Here is a 19,865-nt window from a genome sequence, read left to right on the forward strand (position 1 = left end):
GAAAGAAGATCCAGGTTCCCACTGGTAATTGCGACATCTCCAACTCTCTTACACACCTTGAGAGGATTTCCGTGAGCGGGCCTTCGAAGAAACCTGGGAAGTTTTCTTTCCTGATTTCGGTTTTCCTTTGGGGCTGCAGACAAAAAAAAAAAAGGTAAAAAGAAATGAAAAATCAATGTGCAATCTGTACCATGATTTGACATTGGGTGTACATGTTTTTACCTGTTGGGATAGGAGATCTGTAGTCTCTTGCTGCAACTGAGTCTCTGTTGACTTCTACGCTGATTCTGAACTGCAGATTTGTAGTCTGAGATTATGGAAATTATCTGATTCTCAAAGAACGCTGACAGACTCAGAGTCATACTGTAGATCTAAAAAACAAACAATATGAGAGTCATACTGTGGATCAACAACTGTAAGGCCTAAGCCACTATTTAAACTTAAAAAGAATAGTCCAAGGAAGACTGCAAATCTATATTAAATCTATGTAAAAAGTTTTAGTTACCATATTAAAAGTAAAGTTAACAGCACAACATCGTTAGAAAAAAATGTCTATAAGCCATATACATTACTGTTCTAAAGTTTTTGGTCAGTAACAGTGTAGTAGAAGTATTTATTGTTATATTGTCTATTATGCTCATCAAGGCTGCGTTTATTTGTCATTTGACATAAAAAATACAGTAAAACGTAATGTATTTAAATGTATTTTTTCCTGTGATAAAGCTTAATTTTCAGCAGCTATTATTCCAGTCTTCAGAGTCACAAGATCCTTCAGAAATCATTCTAATATGCTGATTTGGTGCTCAAGGAATATTTATCATCATCAATGTTGAAAACAATTGTGCTGCTTTATACTCTTGTGGAAACAATAAAAAATATTTTGTAACAAAGTCCTTGTCAGTTTTGATTAATTTAATGTGTTCTTGTTAAATAAAAGTATTAATTTCTTTAAAAACATAGCAATAAGACTATGCACTGTTACTTCCTGGTTTTAGATAAGCCAGCTCAATCATTTCCAGTCAACTGTCAAAATCAGCTGTGCTACAAGGGGAGCGCCCTTTGCAGGGTTTTTCTACACAATCGGTTCACAATTTGAAGAAAAGTTTTTGTTTTTGTCTTAAAAGACCAAACATCCACACATAAAGTTACAGGAATAACAAAAACAAGAGTAAAAAAATGACATGAGTGAATCCACTAAATTACACCTCAAGTCACTGCTATGATTGACAGCGATAAAGGCCCCAATATTCAATTCAATTCAATTCAATTCAAGTTTATTTGTATAGCGCTTTTTTTCTAATACAAATCGCTACAAAGCAACTTTACAGAAAATTATGTTTCTACAATATTTAGTAATAGCTTGTAAGTGGTGACTGTCAGTTTGTGCACGTATGACAGGATTTGTAGAAAAATTTATACAAGTCATAGTCAGCCAGATGATGAAAATTATTAATATTATTAATAATTAATTATTATATGATGCAGTCACACTTGTAGCAATATACTTCAAACAAAGGTCATTTTCATCCTTTTCGGGGCAAAAAGCAGTTCAAAAAGGCTGAGCGACGGTATACTGTTAACAAACTTTCCAACACCCCCTGTGCTGCTGGAAGCGGCTGTGGATTAATGTAAACGTGTTGCGACGCTCACGCTTATCCCCTAAACAAAACAACAATGAAATGAAGAAGTGTAGGCAATCTAAGTGTTTGACTGGCCCCAATGGTCAGAATATTATAGACAAAAGAATAATGATTAGCAGCAGTTCAGAGTCAAGTATCATATTTGCAATATAAAAGAACCATACCATTTCCACAATCAGTCCTTTATGGGAAGTGTGAATGTCTCACAGTCTGAAAGCTTTAGCATGATGTGGAACAAAAACATTAGAGTCAGTTTGTTACTATTTTATGAGAGTTCATTTATTTTATTAAACTGGATAAATTGTTATACCTTTTTATATTTTATGTTGGTCATGATTTAGGAGTACTTTTGATAAAAGCAAAGGAGTATTATTGTTTGTTTGACATCTCGTTTACTGTATACCATTTAAATTCGCTAACTGAAAGAACAAGAGCAGAAGCAGTATAGTGTAACATTTATTTGAAACGCATGTTTTTGTTACTTGCTACATTATATCTTTACTCTTTCCTTTAATTCTTTTCATGGCTTTGGAAAACTTGTCTCGGATGTTTGTCTGCATCGCTTTTTGCATAACTCAAGGTTGTCGACACCAAGCTTCGTTGCACACCCACCGCTTACATAACCACCATGGACCAATAGAAGCTCAAAGGTGTTTAGGAGCCAAAACGGACTCCCCCAGAAAGTTCTCTTTGGTGAGCTGTTTCTAACACCGAAACAAACTCAAAACTTTTGTTTCGGCCTGATTTTGTTTGAAATTACATCATATCCAGGGTCCAGGGTCACATTTAAGGTATTGCAATTATTTTGTTTCTCAGTTTCTGACAAGAATGAGCCAGGATAGGTTTTTGTGAGGGTCTACCTATATATACCACAACATCAAATGACGTTTCACGGGACGTTTACCAGCTGGCTTATCTTTATGCGGGAGTTCTAAAGAAAGCTCCATGCACATACTCAATTTATCCATTGTAATGTCTGTCTATCAAAGTGCTGAGTGTGTTTATTAGAGAGCTAGAAAAATGGGTATTGATCTTACTCGAGACTTCTTGTTGGGCGTGTAAGCCTTTGAATTACTGAAGATAAGTCGCACATCTTTGGCAAACTCAATGGGACTCTCGTAGTTCCCACCCATCAGGGTTTCAGAGACTGTGCCTAAATCCATAGGAGTGTCTATAATATCACGATAATCCTGATACAGAGATGGAAAGAGAAATTAGATTGATTAGCTGATTTCCAACATGGAAAACAGGAAGTGACAATGTTAAATGGAGAGAATAGAAAATGATGGTATTTGTGAGGAAACAATATAGAGGGAAGAATGAAGTACCGGGTAAGCGAAGAGGTCGACAGGTTGGCGGAAAGGCTCTGAATCGGAGCTTGACATCATTCTCCTCAGAAGCTCTTTGCACTGTCCGTGCCATGCATTTATATCCAGGACCACACCACGCTTCACATGATTAGACCTCTGAAAATAGTGGAAGGCATTAGGGAAAACACACCTAGTATTGTAACACGTTAAGTGACATTATAATAAGTAAATAATAAGTTGAATTGTCTCACCCTCTGACCAGTGGAGGTGCCAGGAGTGTCTGAGTCCACATCCACAGTCTCCTACAGAGCAAACAAGAGAAAATGAATAGTTCATCTGCTTCATTCACAGGGTGTTCAATCCTGCTCCTGGAGGGCCATTGTCCTACTGAGTTTACCACCAACCAGCTCCAACACAGTTGCCTGGAAATTTATAGTAAGTCTGAACACCTTGATTAGGTTTAATTAGGATTGGAGCTAAAGTCTGCAGGAAAAATGCCCTTCAGGAAATGGTCTGGAACCCCTCGCTTAACACTACAATATATACAGCAGGCTGTAGCTGGCCCAAAGCTTTTTCACAGTGGTCCTGGGTCAGCAGAACATACTTGCTCTGTACCCACACACACTTCTGACAATTCACAGACACAGACTCCCAGGCTCACCTCTTCCTCTTCTGCGCTGCTGAATTCGCTCTTCATCTTATTGTACAGATCCAACATTTCAGTACAGGTCTGGTCCCTGCAGACACACACACACACACACACACACATTAACAATGAAAATGTTCAGAATATCCACTGAGCCCAGCAGGTAAACCGAAGGGATCATAACTGATATAAATGTGTAAGTGAATGCACTCTGACCTGATGAAATGCAGCAGGACGCCGCTGACCGTTTTGGCTGCCTTGACAATGGGGCTCTGGGGTTCATTAAATGTTCGAGCATTGTGTTCAATGTAACGCACCTCCCACATAAGAGCTGAGATCCTCCTGCACATACAGAGACACATGAGAGAACTCCAACTCTTGTATTTGTGAATGCCTAGAGAAATGGAGCACTCCTTTTTGTCTGATGCTGCTGTGGTCAGTGGGCTAAAGGACTGTGTGTACCTGTAGAAACGGTGCACTAATCTTGTTCTGATGGTGCTGAGGTCAGTGAGATAGGCCACAACAGTGCAGTACAGTGGATATTCCCTCAAATCTACAGGGCAGGAGAATGCCTTTGCTACATCTGTAAAACGCACAAGAGTAAAATTAAGGAAGGAACATGATTTATTATAAAAAAATATTTTTTTTTTATAGCTAAACAAGGAACTTATTTGCCCATAGCAAGGTTAAATCAGTAAAGTATCAAATCACTAAAGCATCAAATCAGTTGTAATATACACTACCTTTCAAAGTTTGGGGTAAGTTGGATTTTTTTTTTTTAAAGAAATTAATAATTTTATTTAGCAAGGGTGCATTAAATTGCTTAATTGCTCAAAAGTGACAGTAAAGGCATTAATAATGTGTAAAAGATTTTCATTTAAAATAAATGAAGTTCTTTTGTGCTTTCTGTTCATCAAAGAATCCTTATATATATCAGCGTTTCCACAAACAAAACAATCCTTTTAACAAGAATATTAAGCAGCACAAATTCAGTACATTAGAAAAAACTCTGAAGAACCATGTGACACAATTCAGCTTTTTCCTGCCATTACAGGCATAAATTACATTTTTAAATCTATTAAAATAGAAAACAAAATCTATTATAAATTGTAATGGTTCACAATATTGTTGTATTGACATTTTTTTTATGAAATGAATGCAACAATGGTGTATTACCTATATTAAACAGTGAAGCCTATTCCAAAAACGTTTTTTTTTATACTTGCGTTTTTTATTTTCTGAATGGTATGCAATTAGACACCTGACGCACAATTAACCTAATTTGCATGTTTGTTCAGTTAATTGCTTGCTAATTATTTCATTATTACTGACTTTTGTCTATCCACATAATTACCTGAAGAAAATTCTCTCAACTAAATAAATTGTTTTATCTTTAAATTCATTAATAATTATTCATTATTATTCATAACATCTTCAATAAAGGATTTCAGCAGTGAACTAGTTTTGCTGTGGTATTAAAATTGATTTGAGAGTAATGAAATTTCATTGTAAAGGTATCTTGACAACACTGCTCAGCAACTGACACCTAGAAGAAATAGAAAAGTCTAGTTTTAGGTGGTTTGTGTGCTTTTGTCATACCGAGCGTTAGCAGCTGATCCATGGCTGTAATGACTCTCTCACACTCATCATCTCGTGAGTGAAGCCCCCATTCTCCCTCTTGAGGGGTGTACAGCAGGGACTGAAGCTCGTCCTCTGTGACCCGGACACTGCCCCCCACTTCCTCTGGAAGTGGAGCTGTAGATGGTCAATCACACCATTAGACATGCTAGAATGTGGTTGTCTGATTTAGTGTCAGATTTCAAGTGTGTCAGTAGTACCTTCTTCAGGTATGGGCTCTATATCCCATGGACTCATCTTCTCTCTCTCTCCATTATCCCACCTGCAAAACAACATACACCAATTATTGAAAAATTTACGGCAATAATCAGAAAAAGTAAACACTACACTCTGGTAAAGCAGTGATCGAAACCATCGAATCCATGTACCTGACAATGTAGCACTGAAAGAGGCTGTCTGGATATTCAGATTCAAACGGCTCTTGACACTCCACCGAACCAAACCACCAAGCATCATCAATGATGCTCCTGAAATGCTGACCTGAATTCAGACATTCACAGCTATGATTCACTACTTATATGTACACTCATACACTCATTCTCATTTACCACCACAGCATTAATAGATTAAAATCATGTTTTATAGCATATTGCTATGCAGATAATAATGTGTTATGGATGGTTGTTTCCTGGCTCAAATCAAAAAGTACCCACCCACAAGTCTTTTTTTTTGGTATGGCTCAGGCCCCTCTTTCAATGTAAATCTATGGGACCACTTCACTAACTACATCATACACCAAATAATTATGCTCATTTAGAAAAGTGACAACACACCTTTCCTCAAAAGTCCACATAATTTGAGGCATCATTTATAGCCTTATTGCAAAAAAACCTGGAAAGAGGTTTGTTCAAAGTAATCAGAGACCAAAATCTATATACCACAATTTAAAACACAAACACACCAGGCTGCCAGTTGCGTTCTTTGGCCTCATTATAAAATTGTTGTAGCACCAGAAAGTCAATGACATCAGGCATATCATGATACCTAAAGAGAGACACAGAGTCAGCCATCATTAACAAACTCTTACTGATAAACAAAAACTTAATAAAAAAAATCCTAATGTGAATTTTAATTGTATTTATCAGTATTTAGTTTTTATCATAATTTATTATGCTATTCCAATACCAATAGGAAATAAATAAATAAATAAAAATCTAACACAACGTACTTGTGTTTTTGTGAGTATGAGTGTACATACTTCAAGCTGAAGGATTCGCTGGTCATTTTCCCTGAGATGGGGTCCAGGAGGGCCAGTTTGAGGCAGCACAGAGTGGGCGGCCCGACTTCATATTTAATACCCACTACCTTTACAGACTCTTGATCCTAAGAGAACACAGACGACATACTTTCATGTTCCTGTTGGTCTGGATGCAGAATGGGTCAACCACTGTGATGCAGACTGAATTATGCCTAATAACAAGTGGGAATGGTGATGAGGCAGGAAATAATCCCCTTACCCTGAGGTTCAGGCGGTTCCAGGGCATTTTCTGAGGGTTGATGCTGTAGGCTTTGGCACGACACACGGCTCGGACATATGCTTGATGACCCTGACGGAAATATATCAACTACAGAAGGACAAAGAAAGAGAAATGTCTAAAGAAAGTTGTCTATGTATGATGCAAACATTGTTCTTGGTCATTTAGTGTGCGTGTCTACATTTAATAAAAGGACTCACCTCATCGCCCATTTGAGGTACAAAGGGTGATCGTCTTGGAACGGTCTCCATGATCCAAGATGGAGGCAACCATTCCTCTAAATCTCCAGCAGGCACAGACTAAATACAAACACACATAAGCATAGAAGAGAAAATATGGATGGATGGATGGACGATACATAGATGCTCACCCGCTGTTTATTCGGTTTAGGTTTCTTTTTCTTTTTAGCCCGTTTAGTAGTTCTCTCAGCCTCTCCTTCTCCCTGCCCTGTCCCCTCCTCATCTTCAGAGCTACTGCTTCCAGCAACACGGGCTGGCCTTCTAGTTGGTCGCTTCGGAGGCTGCAGGTTGATTCCCGCATCCGCTGTCCAATCAGAATACTCGCTAGAAGAGTCACTGTAAAATATATTTAAACGGAAAAAGAATAAACAGAGAATTCAGAATTTACTATTGTACTTTTTTTAATTTAGTAATTTTTAAAAATGGGTCCCAAAAATGATCAATTTTACTACTTTGTCTTATGAATGGATATTTATTAGGGGTGTAACGGTACGCAAAAATCACGGTTTCGGTACGTACCTCGGTTTTAAAGTCACGGTTCGGTTCATTTTCGGTACAGTAAGGGAAATAAATGCAAACATTAAACTGCAGGTTGTTTATTACTATAAACTTTTTTTAACAATTTGTTTACACTTTAAAAAAAAAAACCTTTTTAATAATATATATATATAAAATAAAAAAAGAATAAGAAATAAAATACTGCTGCAAAGTTCTCCACTATATAAAATACTCTCAGTCTGAAACCAATATCATATAATAAAATATAATGAAAAATATAAATAAAATATAGCTGCAAGCAGCAATAACGGGGCCAAGCACTACAGAAGCAAGCTTCAGACGAACGGCAAGAATGAGTAATTAAAACCGTTTAGAGATTATTTTAGGCAAAATGGCTTGAAAACACAACAAGTAGTAATAGGATTTATTGGCTTATCACGTGTAACCAGTAGGTGGCGCTGTTACCAAATTAGTGTGGAATGGTCAGTGTGAGGTGACAATGACACATACAATGTTTGGTGCAAAAATGTCAAAGCTTTGCTGAGATACAGCCTCAAATGCATTTTGGCATCCTTCCAGCATATTTGTTGATGCGCTAAATGAGAACCGTTTCGTATATCGACCCGAAATCCATTTCTTTTAATTGTCTCAGTCTGAAGATGATATGATTCGATTTTGGTGAAAATAGGACAAACGGTCTAGGAGGAGTTCGAAAAAGTAGGTTTTGACTGAAAATCAAGATGGCGGACAGGAAGTTCAGCCAAATAAGGAAAACTTCATATCTATGTTCTCGGCTTGACCCAAGGAATCTATTAAGACCAGCGGCATTTCAATAGCCAGATTTATTCAAAAGTTATTAGCCTTTATGTAAATTGAGTTATAACTTTTGACCACTAAGTGGTCAAGCGGACAGACAAGCGGTTTCGAAGATATAGCCAAATGGTTTTTAAGCGCTAAATCACAAAGCTACACAAACCGTAAGGCAAAACCTAGCATGTTTGGTATCGTAGGACTCGGTAAGGTTTCAGGATTCCAATTAGATGAGTCTCGTGAAAATAAGTTGACCACACCCAAAGTTATAAGCATTTAAAAAAAACAAGATCACCACTAAGTGGCGCTGTTTCAAAACTTCTCACGCTCCTTCAGGACATTGTGCTGATGACCCATACCATGTTTCGTAACAATCCGTTGATGCGTTCTTAAAATACAGCATTTTAGCACAAAATTCAAAATGGCAGAAATTGTCAAATTGGATGTCAGTCGACTCGGCATGTTGCTCTGAATCTAACAAGACCAATTTTATGATTTTTGGACAAAATGTTTAGAAGTTATAAGCAAAAATATACATTTTTCATATCTCCTGACCAGTAGGTGGCGCTGCGCTGAAATGCAGCAAGTAGCCTCAGGTCATGCTTGTTATGACATGTACCAAGTTTGGTCAAGTTTGGTCATCTGAATACGATAAATCGTTGCAGAGATACAGCCTTACGACTGTTTTTGTAAGCGTTACGTAAAATTTGTTTGAGCGTTTATCGAAAATGGTTTGACGAATCAATTTGAGTTGCATAACTTTTGGTCAGCACTGACTGAAGATGATCTGGTTGAATTTTCGTGTGAATCGGAGAAACCGTCTAGGACGAGTTCGAAAAAGTAGGTTTTTCAAAAAATTCTAAATGGCGGCCATATTTCTATGGCGGAAAATGACTTCATAGGGTGCATTCGAATCGGCATGAGCTCAGAAATCAGAGGAAAAAAGAATTTTGTTGATTGGCCTTATGGTTAAAAAGTTATTAACAAAATTAAAGTGAAACTTTGGACAGTTGGTGGCGCTAGAGGGAATGTCTTAGACACACCAAAATTGGTGTAATTAATGTTGGCACTGTCCTCTATCAGAATGTCAAACCAAAACAACTTTCCCGCAATCGGTTCTATGGGCTGCCATAGACTCCTAGTCGGAAAAAGGAAGAATAATAATAAATATATATAGCTGCAAGCAGCAATAACGGGGCCAAGCACCACAGAAGCAAGCTTCAGACGAACGGCAGGAATGAGTAATTAAAACCGTTTTAAGATTATTTTAGGCAAAATGGCTTGAAAACAAACACAACAACTAGTAATAGGATTTATTGGCTTATCACGTGTAACCAATAGGTGGCGCTGTTACCAAATTAGTTTGGAATGGTCAGTGTGAGGTGACAATGACACATACAAAGTTTGGTGGAAAAATGTCAAAGCTTTGCTGAGATACAGCCTCAAATGCATGTTGGCATCCTTCCAGCAAATTCGTTGATGCGCTAAATGAGAACCATTTCGTATATCAACACGAAATTTATATCTTTTAGGTGGCTCAGTCTGAAGATGATTTGATTCAATTTTGGTGAAAATCGGACCTACGGTTGATGAGGAGTTAGAAAAAGTAGGTTTTGAGTGAAATTCAAGATGGCGGACAGGAAGTTTGGCCAAATAATGAAAACTTGGTATCTATGTTCTCGGCTTGACCCAAAGAATCTATTAAAACTAGCGGCATTTCAATAGCCAGATTTATTCAAAAGTTATTAGCCTTTTTGAAAATTTTGTTATAACTTTTGACCACTAGGTCAATAAATATTTCGAAATATTTTGAGTACCTTCAGGGGATGGTGTTGTTGGCACATTTTGAGTTTCGTAATATTACACCAATGCATTTGTTTAGTATAGCATTTTATTTCACAAAACTGTATTGAAGTCAATGGGAATTTCATGTTTTGTTCTATTATAGCGCCACCAAGAGGCTCAGTCCCACCATTTTTTTAATGTGTCATCAGAATGAGCCCATACATATGTGTGTCAATTTTGGTGAAAATATCTCAATTCACTTCAGAGTTATAGACATTTATATGAAAAAACACGTAAAAAATGACTCTTGACTTTGATTGAATTTTACTACCCCTTACTATCAATATTTTGGCATTTGGGCATTGGCATATAGCTATCGACCTATGTTTTCGAACGTCTGACGGTGGTTTCGTCTCGATCAGACAAGCGGTTTCGAAGATATAGCCAAATGTTTTTTAAGCGCTAAATCCAAACGCTACACAAACCGTAAGGCGAAACCTAGCATGTTTGGTATCGTAGGACTCGGTAAGGATTCAGGAGTCTAATTCGATGAGTCTCGTGAAAATAAGTCGACCACACCCAAAGTTATAAGCATTTAAAAAAAGATGATCACCCCTAGGTGGCGCTGTTTCGAAACTTCTCACGCTCCTTCAGGACATTGTGCTGATGACCCATACCATGTTTCGTAACAATCCGTTGATGCGTTCTGAAAATACAGCATTTTAGCACAAAATTCAAAATGGCCGACAGTCAAAATGGCCAAAATGGTAGATCAATGGTAGATCAAGACCAATGATATGATTTTTGGACAAACTGTTTAGAAGTTATAAGCAAAAAGAGCAGTTTTTCATATCGAAAATGATTTGACGAATCAACTTGAATTCCATAACTTTTGGTCAGCACTGCCTGAAGATGATCTGGTTCAATTTTCGTGCAAATCAGACAAACCGTCTAGGACGAGTTCGAAAAAGTAGGTTTTTCGAAAAATTTAAAATGGCGGCCATGTTTTTATGACGGAAAATTACGTCATAGGGTGTAATCGAATCGTCTTGAGCTCAGGAATCAGAGGAAAAAATAATTTTGTTGATTGGCCTTACAGTTCAAAAGTTATTAGTAAAATAAAAGTGAAACTTTGGACAGTTGGTGGCGCTAGAGGGAATGACTTAGACACACCAAAATTGATGTAATTAATGTTGGGACTGTCCTCTATCAGAATGTCAAACCAAAACAACTTTCCCGCAATCGGTTCTATGGGCTGCCATAGACTCCCAGTCGGAAGAAGGAAGAATAATAATAAGAACGGGAACAAACACAATAGGGTCCTACGCACCTTCGTTGCTTGGCCCCTAAAAAGAATCCTAATGGATACAATAGGTGCCCACGCACCTTCGGTGCTTGGCCCCTAATCACTACGATTACAGTGCAGCATTACCAATCACCGCTTGTAGGCCTGCTCATAATTTAAAAAAATCGTTTATTGCGTTGGACCGATCGGAATTCAGAGCAAAGGTCTGTTTAAATGCCGACGGGAGCTGCGTTTGAATTACAATCGTTTTTTTCCTAGTTGTAGTGATGTTCACACTCGCGTGATGCCTTTTGAAAACCTTAGGCTGGTGACACACTGGCATATTGCACCTGTCACACATAGTCTATTTTGCCGTCAATACTGTTGACGGTGTCCTTTATCAGCAGGCTTTATATTTATGCTCAACATGAAGTATAGATATTGTTGTCGTGAAGACAAGATCCTGGTCTTTAGGTGGTCTCCCTCTATGTCACCTACAGTAGCAGCAGCGCCGCGTCAGGCACGATTCTGGTGTGTAGACACAGAAAACGCGAAGCAGCCGTCACACAATTGACACGCAGCAGAAACGCCACGCTCACGCCACGCAGCCAGCGTGTCACCGGCCTTAGAATCAGCTGCAGGGCGGGATTTGCGCTGAACGCGGAGACTTCCGCCACTTAATATGTTCGTTTGGAAACACGAAAATGTACTTATGTTCCGCATACAAAATATTGCATTCGGTTCACACGTGCACCGTACCGAAAGCCCTGTACCGAATCGGTCAGGTACGAATACACGTACCGTTACACCCCTAATATTTATTTTGGGATTTACTGAAAATTATACTTTAAAGTGGTATTAATTGTTTCTGAAGAACTTTAGGTTACTTTCGTAACCCCGGTTCTCTGATAACAGGAGTGAGGTATTTCACAATGGGAATTGCCTCAGGCATGACCAATCCTGGAAGCACCAATTACACTGAATCTGACAGTTGACAGACCAATCACGACAGTGTTGTGTGAATCCTGCCTCCCTCGTATACATCACTGCCAACAGTCCCTACCTCGTTCTCAGCATATCTCTTCTCTGTGCTGGTGCTGCAAGGAGGGAAGTAGGGGTGGGCGATATAGCCTCAAAATTATATCACGATTTTTCAGGAATATCTGCGATAACGATATTTATGACAATATAGGAAAAAAAACATGGAACATTTTATTGGTGATTGCAGCTGGCAAGCAGCAGCATTTATCAGTGCAAACAAAATGAAGGGCAATTTCAATTCTTTTCTAATGAGCTACGGTCATCGGTGACAGACTACCTAATTTGAAGTGTAAATCTATTGTCATAAGGTGGCAGCAGCAGCTGTGTGTTTGACTTGAAGCAGACTAATCAATATACAGGGCCATAGCTGGGGTTCGTGGGGCTCCGGTTCAGGTTTTACTGGTGGGCCCTGTCACTTTAAGAGATAATACATCTATTATGATACACATTCCATTTCTTTCCCAAATGTTTACTTTCACTTAAGACATAACCAACCATTTTTTCTAGGATCCTTTCGAGGTGACAATTTTGTATGTATCTGTCGTTTCAAAAGCAATAAGAGACAAAACTCAGTTCGGTATTTAAGGGCTGTAGATGCACCGAACAGCTTGCGGGTGTTAACTTAAATTAACATACAAGTCTTTTTGTGCTTATATGTTTAAACCTGCGAGGTGTATTAGTTCATTCAGGCATGGGAGGAAGCGAAGAAGAGCTCGGTTTGGTGTTTGCGCTGCTCTCCGTGTGCACACCGAACTCGCCGCGCAAACGCTGTTGTTTTTCCGCATCTTTGGTTTGAATGCTTTAAACTGTTTTTAATGTTTAAATTGGCAAAGCTTAAAACTCATGCAATTGATAAGCTTTTGTGATGACGCGCAGGCCGTCTTTTTACGCTGGCTTCAGGCAGTCGTTTGAAATCAAAGTCACATACACCTAGGATGCTTCGAGGGTGAGTTGAAGAATAAGTGCAGTGTCCCGTGAGTCTGTTGATTGGCTCCCTATTTATTGTTATGAATGGGTTTTCTGTGAAATACTCTTTGAATAGAGATTTGACCTTCATTCGTAACAAACATTGAGTTAAACATTTGATGTGAATGTATGCCGCGTTGTAAAGTATATTGAGATGGAGGGCACCAGAACTGCAACTGATAGAATGTGCCCTGTAACACGATACTACGATATGTAGTCAAAAGCAGATCGTAGAGACATTTTAACCACAATCAAAAATCATCATATCGCACACCCCTAGACAGATGTGGTTTAATTGGTGCTTCCAGGATAGGGACACCCAAGGTGATTACCATAGTGAGGCAACGAACTAAAGTTTAAAAAAGAACTAACTTTTAAGCAGGGTTCGTACAGAAGCTGCAAAATGAAATTCCATGACTTTCAACGACTTTTCAAGCACTACATTTTTGGTTTAAGGACTAATAACAGAGATCTTACTAATCAAACTATTTTGTTATTATCTTTCAAATTCTTATAAACTAATAAAACTATATGGCACAAATAAATGACTGTGGCAACTTTAACATTTGAAAGGATATTTTTCATGAATATGACTGACCTGAAGAATGAAAGCTGTATCATACACTTGGGAAATTATGAGCTATATCACCACTTATCAACACTACGGTGTGACGATACACTTGGCTCATGAGATATACAGATACTTGGTTCACTAGGATGAGACAATATTTTTATATTATTTTTAAGATTTTTTATTTTTTTTATTACAAAATGTGTCTTTTAAAATCACACAAATCAAAACAATTGTATTTTTAAATATTTGAACTAATCCAGTGCTGTAGCTAATAATTGTTTTGGTAATCAAGTAACATACTGATTATTTTGACAATCGAGTAATCTGATATTTTTTAGTAATACAAATAGACCTAAGTGAAAAGCAGGTTTTAGTGTGACTATTTATATATAAACCAACAATGAGGCAATGATAAGTGGTTCAAATAAAGAATCAAAACCAAGTTATCACTTGGTTTTATAGAACAACCCTGATAAAATAGGCCTACATTATGTAATATGCCTACACAAAATATGAACATAACCAACTTAAAATTATTATTAGGGCTGTGAATCTTTGGGTAGGCAGCGATTCGATTCGATTCACGATTCATAGGTTTTCGATTCGATTCAAGAAATTTTTTTGCAAATTTATACCAATTCAATTCGATTTGATTCACAATTAAATTGAATTAGATTTGATTAAAACTATTCGATTCTGCACTCTCAGTGCATTCACAGGATTATTTAAATGCTTCCCCTAAATTCTTTAAATGCTTAGTCGGGGCAAATTACACCAGCCTTTATGGTTAGAGAACCTTTTGTCCTTTGTTAGATGCTAGTTTAATGATGCTATGGCATGACATGGCATATGTAAAAATGTTTTCATTTTTTTTACAAAAAAAAAAAAACTTATAGTAGCTATTTAACTTTTCTTCTGCATCAGCGAATGATGATTCTGAAAGAAAACGCCCCAGATGTTTGTTTGCTAAAGCAACAAACGCTACTTTCATACATCTGATTATCAGATAAACCTTACGCTCTAATTATAAGGTCTCCCTCATACATTCGGTTCATCAGCATTGTTAAAACACATTTATAATTCAGTGGAACTGTGTGTATGATTTAGACACTTACATTTCTGCTCCGACCATGCAATAAATATGCAGCTTTCGACTGCTCAGGTAACGCTGTCGGTAAGATGCAGAGAGCCATTGACAAACTACAAAAAAGTAAAGCTACTTCACTTTAATATTACTGGCCACAAGCCCTAAGGAGACTGCATCAGCTGCATCAGAGACGAATGGAGCACAAGCGCAATCCTGTGACAGTCTCGGGCAGTAATAGTAGAGCACGTGAAGGAGAGATAAGAGGCACGATTCACAAACACTGTTCAAGGTCTCCATTAATTCATGCGTGTAGTAGTTTAATATACATTTCCAAAGCATTGAATCGGTATAGAAATTGCGATTCATTTGATTCTTAATGTTTTAAATCGATTACTGTCCGAGATCGGCGATTCACGATTCAAAAATTATGTTTCAAGATCATATGCATCGTCATGGTTTGTAATCGATGCATCGAGAAAACGAGTGAATCGTTACACCCCTATTTATTATGTATTATAACAAAAATCTGCAGAGGGCGCCAACAGCCTGGCCATGTTTCACTTTACAGGTTACAGGATGTTTACATCCATGCAATTTTAATATTTGGCCACCTGCAAACACCTGCAAAAAAAAAAAAAAAAAAAAAAAAGAGAGGGTTTGACCTTTTCATTTGAAAGCGATACGTACAACAAATCGCATACATAGAAATATGTTGATGAATTCTCCTGTGTTGGCATAGGTTTATAAATGATTTACGTTACATATCTAATGAGAACATGCACTGTTTTTCCAGATGAATGTTAAGCAGCACAAAATCACGGTATGCAGAGGAAGAGTTTGTGACTAGAGCTGCTGAGATGGAGATGCGTCCCACGTGTGGAAATTGATAGTAAATGAACAGTGCAACACATAACGTGTCAGACTGCATTCCCAAAGAAAACCAAAATTAACAGCACATGCAATAAAAGACAGAACAATATAATGCAAGCACTATCAAAAGGTTTACCAAAAACACAACTTTTCTAATATTGTGAGACCACTTTTGACATCAAGGAGTAAGATCGCAAGATCTCGTGGGCTGCTAAACGACAAGCAAAACGGTTCTGTATTTATATCAGATGCATTGCATTGAGGGAAAGAAATAACACTTAATTCATATATATTGCCCTTTAAAATTCAAGTACTTTTCAAGTACCTTCCCAAAAATATGGCTGTTTTCAAGGGTTTTCCAGGACTTAAGTTTCAAAAAGTAAAATACAAGTACTTCAAACACTTTAAGCACCTTGTACGAACCCTGTTTTAAGTTGATTAAAAAATTTTTTTTTGCTTGCCCAATATGTATAATTTAATCTCTAATTTTGGTCCAAATATAATTCTTGTTGTTAGAGAAGTGTAATTTTATATGGAGTAGGGATGTTCATTTCAACCAGTTAACTGACTGTTAAGAATTTTGACCGATTAATACAATCAGTTAAATGGTTTAAAGTCATTTATTTATTTATTTTCAGCAATTTACATTTTTTTTAAAGGTTTGCTGCATTGTTAAAATAGGCTGTTATGCATATAAAATTTTTTGTTTTTTCTGCGTAGCCTATTAATACGTTGCATTTTATTATTTCATTTAGAAATATGCATAATGTAGATGCAAAATGTTTACAAACATTATAATAAACAGTGTAAACATAGCTATGCTATTTTAGTTCCCCCCACTCCACAACAAATCCTTTCAATTAACAGTAGCCTATTTAAAAAAACAAGAATAAAAAAAATAGCCTATAAGAAGTTATAACAACATAAACGAGGCAAAAAATTATTAATTTAGCTTAAACGAAACTGAATCCAACATTGGGTCCCTCATTCAACACAAAATCAAATGTTTCCGTATTCACGATGTATTTGAATGCCAAATTATTATTTATTATAGCCTACTTCACTCGCGGTCCAATATCCACGTAAAACAAAATGTTCTGCATAACATCATGGCGGTACGGTGATAATACTTAACAGCACAGATTTAATTACATATTTAATTTTAAACTGAGCAGTGTGCTTTTTTTCCATATGTTTGACTGACTGTATTTTATTATGATAATGAACAGGCTGCATTGTCAAAGTAGGAAAGCTTAATTTTGTGCCCGCACGTGGCATCGGTGCAATCAATTGAATCCCACCCCCCCAACAATGGAAGCAACTACTCCTTTTAGTCAAAGATAATTGGAATTGTAAAAGGTTTGCCTTTATTTGTGTACATTCACAATAAAAACAAATCTTTGTGTGTAAAATAAGCCATAACAAAAATAGGACACTGCTTTCTGCTGTCTATTTCCTTTCGCACAGCACAAAAATTTACCAAAACTCTGTTTTGTCGTTCATTTTCAGAATTCATTATTCAAGGAAAAATATGTTTCTTGTATAGTCCTTTTTAATCACCATTTTTAGCCTAGTTTTATTATGTTTTTCTGCACTCGCAAAAGCGCTGCAGGTGCATGATTTGAGGACCATTATGTTCTGTTGTTTGTTGCTTTTTGCGCATGTAAAATTAATCCCCAGGAAACAAATTTTAGAACAACCCGAAAAGTTGGGACGTTTTTTTAAATTTTAATAAAATGAAAACTAAAAGACTTTCAAATCACATGAGCCAATATTTTATTCACAATAGAACATAGATAACATAGCAAATGTTTAAACTGAGAAAGTTTAAAATTTTATGCACAAAATGAGCTCATTTCAATTTTGATTTCTGCTACAGGTCTCAAAATAGTTGGGACGGGGCATGTTTACCATGGTGTAGCATCTCCTTTTCTTTTCAAAACAGTTTGAAGACGTCTGGGCATTGAGGCTATGAGTTGCTGGAGTTTTGCTGTTGGAATTTGGTCCCATTCTTGCCTTATATAGATTTCCAGCTGCTGAAGAGTTCGTGGTCGTCTTTGACGTATTTTTCGTTTAATGATGCGCCAAATGTTCTCTATAGGTGAAAGATTTGGACTGCAGACTCTTCTACGACGAAGCCATGCTGTTGTTATAGCTGCAGTATGTGGTTTTGCATTGTCCTGCTGAAATAAGGCCTTCCCTGAAATAGACGTTGTTTGGAGGGAAGCATATGTTGCTCTAAAACCTTTATATACCTTTCAGCATTCACAGAGCCTTCCAAAACATGCAAGCTGCCCATACCGTATGCACTTATGCACCCCCATACCATCAGAGATGCTGGCTTTTGAACTGAATGCTGATAACATGCTGGAAGGTCTCCCTCCTCTTTAGCCCGGAGGACACGGCGTCCGTGATTTCCAACAAGAATGTCAAATTTGGACTCGTCTGACCATAAAACACTATTCCACTTTGAAATAGTCCATTTTAAATGAGCCTTGGCCCACAGGACACGACGGCGCTTCTGGACCATGTTCACATATGGCTTCCTTTTTGCATGATAGAGCTTTAGTTGGCATCTGCTGATGGCACGGCGGATTGTGTTTACCGACAGTGGTTTCTGAAAGTATTCCTGGGCCCATTTAGTAATGTCATTGACACAATCATGCCGATGAGTGATGCAGTGTCGTCTGAGAGCCCGAAGACCACGGGCATCCAATAAAGGTCTCCGGCCTTGTCCCTTACGCACAGAGATTTCTCCAGTTTCTCTGAATCTTTTGATGATGTTATGCACTGTAGATGATGAGATTTGCAAAGCCTTTGCAATTTGACGTTGAGGAACATTGTTTTTAAAGTTTTCCACAATTTTTTTACGCAGTCTTTCACAGATTGGAGAGCCTCTGCCCATCTTTACTTCTGAGAGACTCTGCTTCTTTAAGACAAAGCTTTTATAGCTAATCATGTTACAGACCTGATATCAATTAACTTAATTAATCACTAGATGTTCTCCCAGCTGAATCTTTTCAAAACTGCTTGCTTTTTTAGCCATTTGTTGCCCCCGTGCCAACTTTTTTGAGACCTGTAGCAGGCATTAAATTTTAAATGAGCTAATTAAGTGGATAAAAGTGTAAAATTTCTCAGTTTAAACATTTGCTACGTTATCTATGTTCTATTGTGAATAAAATATTGGCTCATGTGATTTGAAATTCCTTTAGTTTTCATTTTATTAATTTTAAAAACGTCCCAACTTTTCCGGAATTCGGGTTGTATTTTTAACGGGTCACAGACACTTATCCTTTTTAATTTAATTCAATTCTAATTTAAAATAATCTTGTTTGTTAATGGTGAATAATTGGTTAAAAAGCGTCGGTTAGAAAAAATTACAAAATGAACATCCCTAATATGGAGTCAAGACTAACAGCTTAATTTAAACTGCAAAACAATTAAAACTTAATTTGAATTTTAAGATAGTTGCAGACCAAAATCAAAACCTTTTACCTGCATTATTGATATTTTTAATGTTTATGATATATTGTGATTGGAGACTGAACCTGGAGCTACTGTCATTCTCCCACTGAGCTTCACCATCAGATGACACATCACTGTTCTCATTCTGTTCCTCCTCCTGCTAGGTGCACACATTCAGAAACATTATTTAATATTTAATTATGCATTTCAAAACTAGCAAAAAATATATAGTTAGAAATTATAATTCACTAAATGCATATCTTTACAGCCTGAAAGAAATGTGCAGGGTTTAAAGCTGAACCGACACACACTGCATTCTTACCTCTGCTTCACTGTCGGACTGTGCCACGCTTTCCTCGTTATGAGTGTATGAGAGCACATTTGTGCTTCGTCTCCTTTCTTGAGTTGAGCGGGTCTGATACGCGTGTCTCCTCTGCTGAGGTTTTCGCTGAGGTCTCCGTAACATGCGAACACTGTCACCCACTGGCTCACTCTGCAGATAAATTGGGAGAAAGTGAGGATCAGGTTTTATACTG

General features: G+C 37.4%; 1 protein-coding gene across 6 annotated transcripts in view; it reads right to left on the bottom strand.

Annotated features, from left to right (window-relative positions):
* The window catches only part of LOC132139855 (bromodomain and WD repeat-containing protein 3-like), a 36,726-nt gene that overhangs the window by 2,156 nt on the left and 14,705 nt on the right, over positions 1-19,865 (bottom strand). For 2 of the 6 annotated variants that reach the window (XM_059548507.1, XM_059548506.1), the window contains exons 21-38: positions 19,652-19,822; positions 19,413-19,489; positions 7,080-7,284; positions 6,910-7,008; positions 6,692-6,799; positions 6,433-6,557; positions 6,136-6,218; positions 5,603-5,714; positions 5,435-5,496; positions 5,196-5,351; positions 4,059-4,179; positions 3,813-3,938; positions 3,612-3,687; positions 3,202-3,252; positions 2,969-3,106; positions 2,678-2,830; positions 223-371; positions 57-133 (exon numbers count right to left, since the gene is read on the bottom strand). In XM_059548507.1, coding sequence (XP_059404490.1) covers positions 57-133; positions 223-371; positions 2,678-2,830; positions 2,969-3,106; positions 3,202-3,252; positions 3,612-3,687; positions 3,813-3,938; positions 4,059-4,179; positions 5,196-5,351; positions 5,435-5,496; positions 5,603-5,714; positions 6,136-6,218; positions 6,433-6,557; positions 6,692-6,799; positions 6,910-7,008; positions 7,080-7,284; positions 19,413-19,489; positions 19,652-19,822 — 2,089 coding nt within the window. Of the gene's footprint in view, positions 1-56; positions 134-222; positions 372-2,677; positions 2,831-2,968; positions 3,107-3,201; positions 3,253-3,611; positions 3,688-3,812; positions 3,939-4,058; positions 4,180-5,195; positions 5,352-5,434; positions 5,497-5,602; positions 5,715-6,135; positions 6,219-6,402; positions 6,558-6,691; positions 6,800-6,909; positions 7,009-7,079; positions 7,285-19,412; positions 19,490-19,651; positions 19,823-19,865 lie in introns of all 6 variants that reach the window. The other 4 variants (XM_059548504.1, XM_059548503.1, XM_059548509.1 and 1 more) reach the window with 3 other exon arrangements.

This window comes from Carassius carassius, chromosome 4 (genome assembly GCF_963082965.1).
Source record: "Carassius carassius chromosome 4, fCarCar2.1, whole genome shotgun sequence".
Classification (NCBI taxonomy): Eukaryota; Metazoa; Chordata; class Actinopteri; order Cypriniformes; family Cyprinidae; genus Carassius; species Carassius carassius.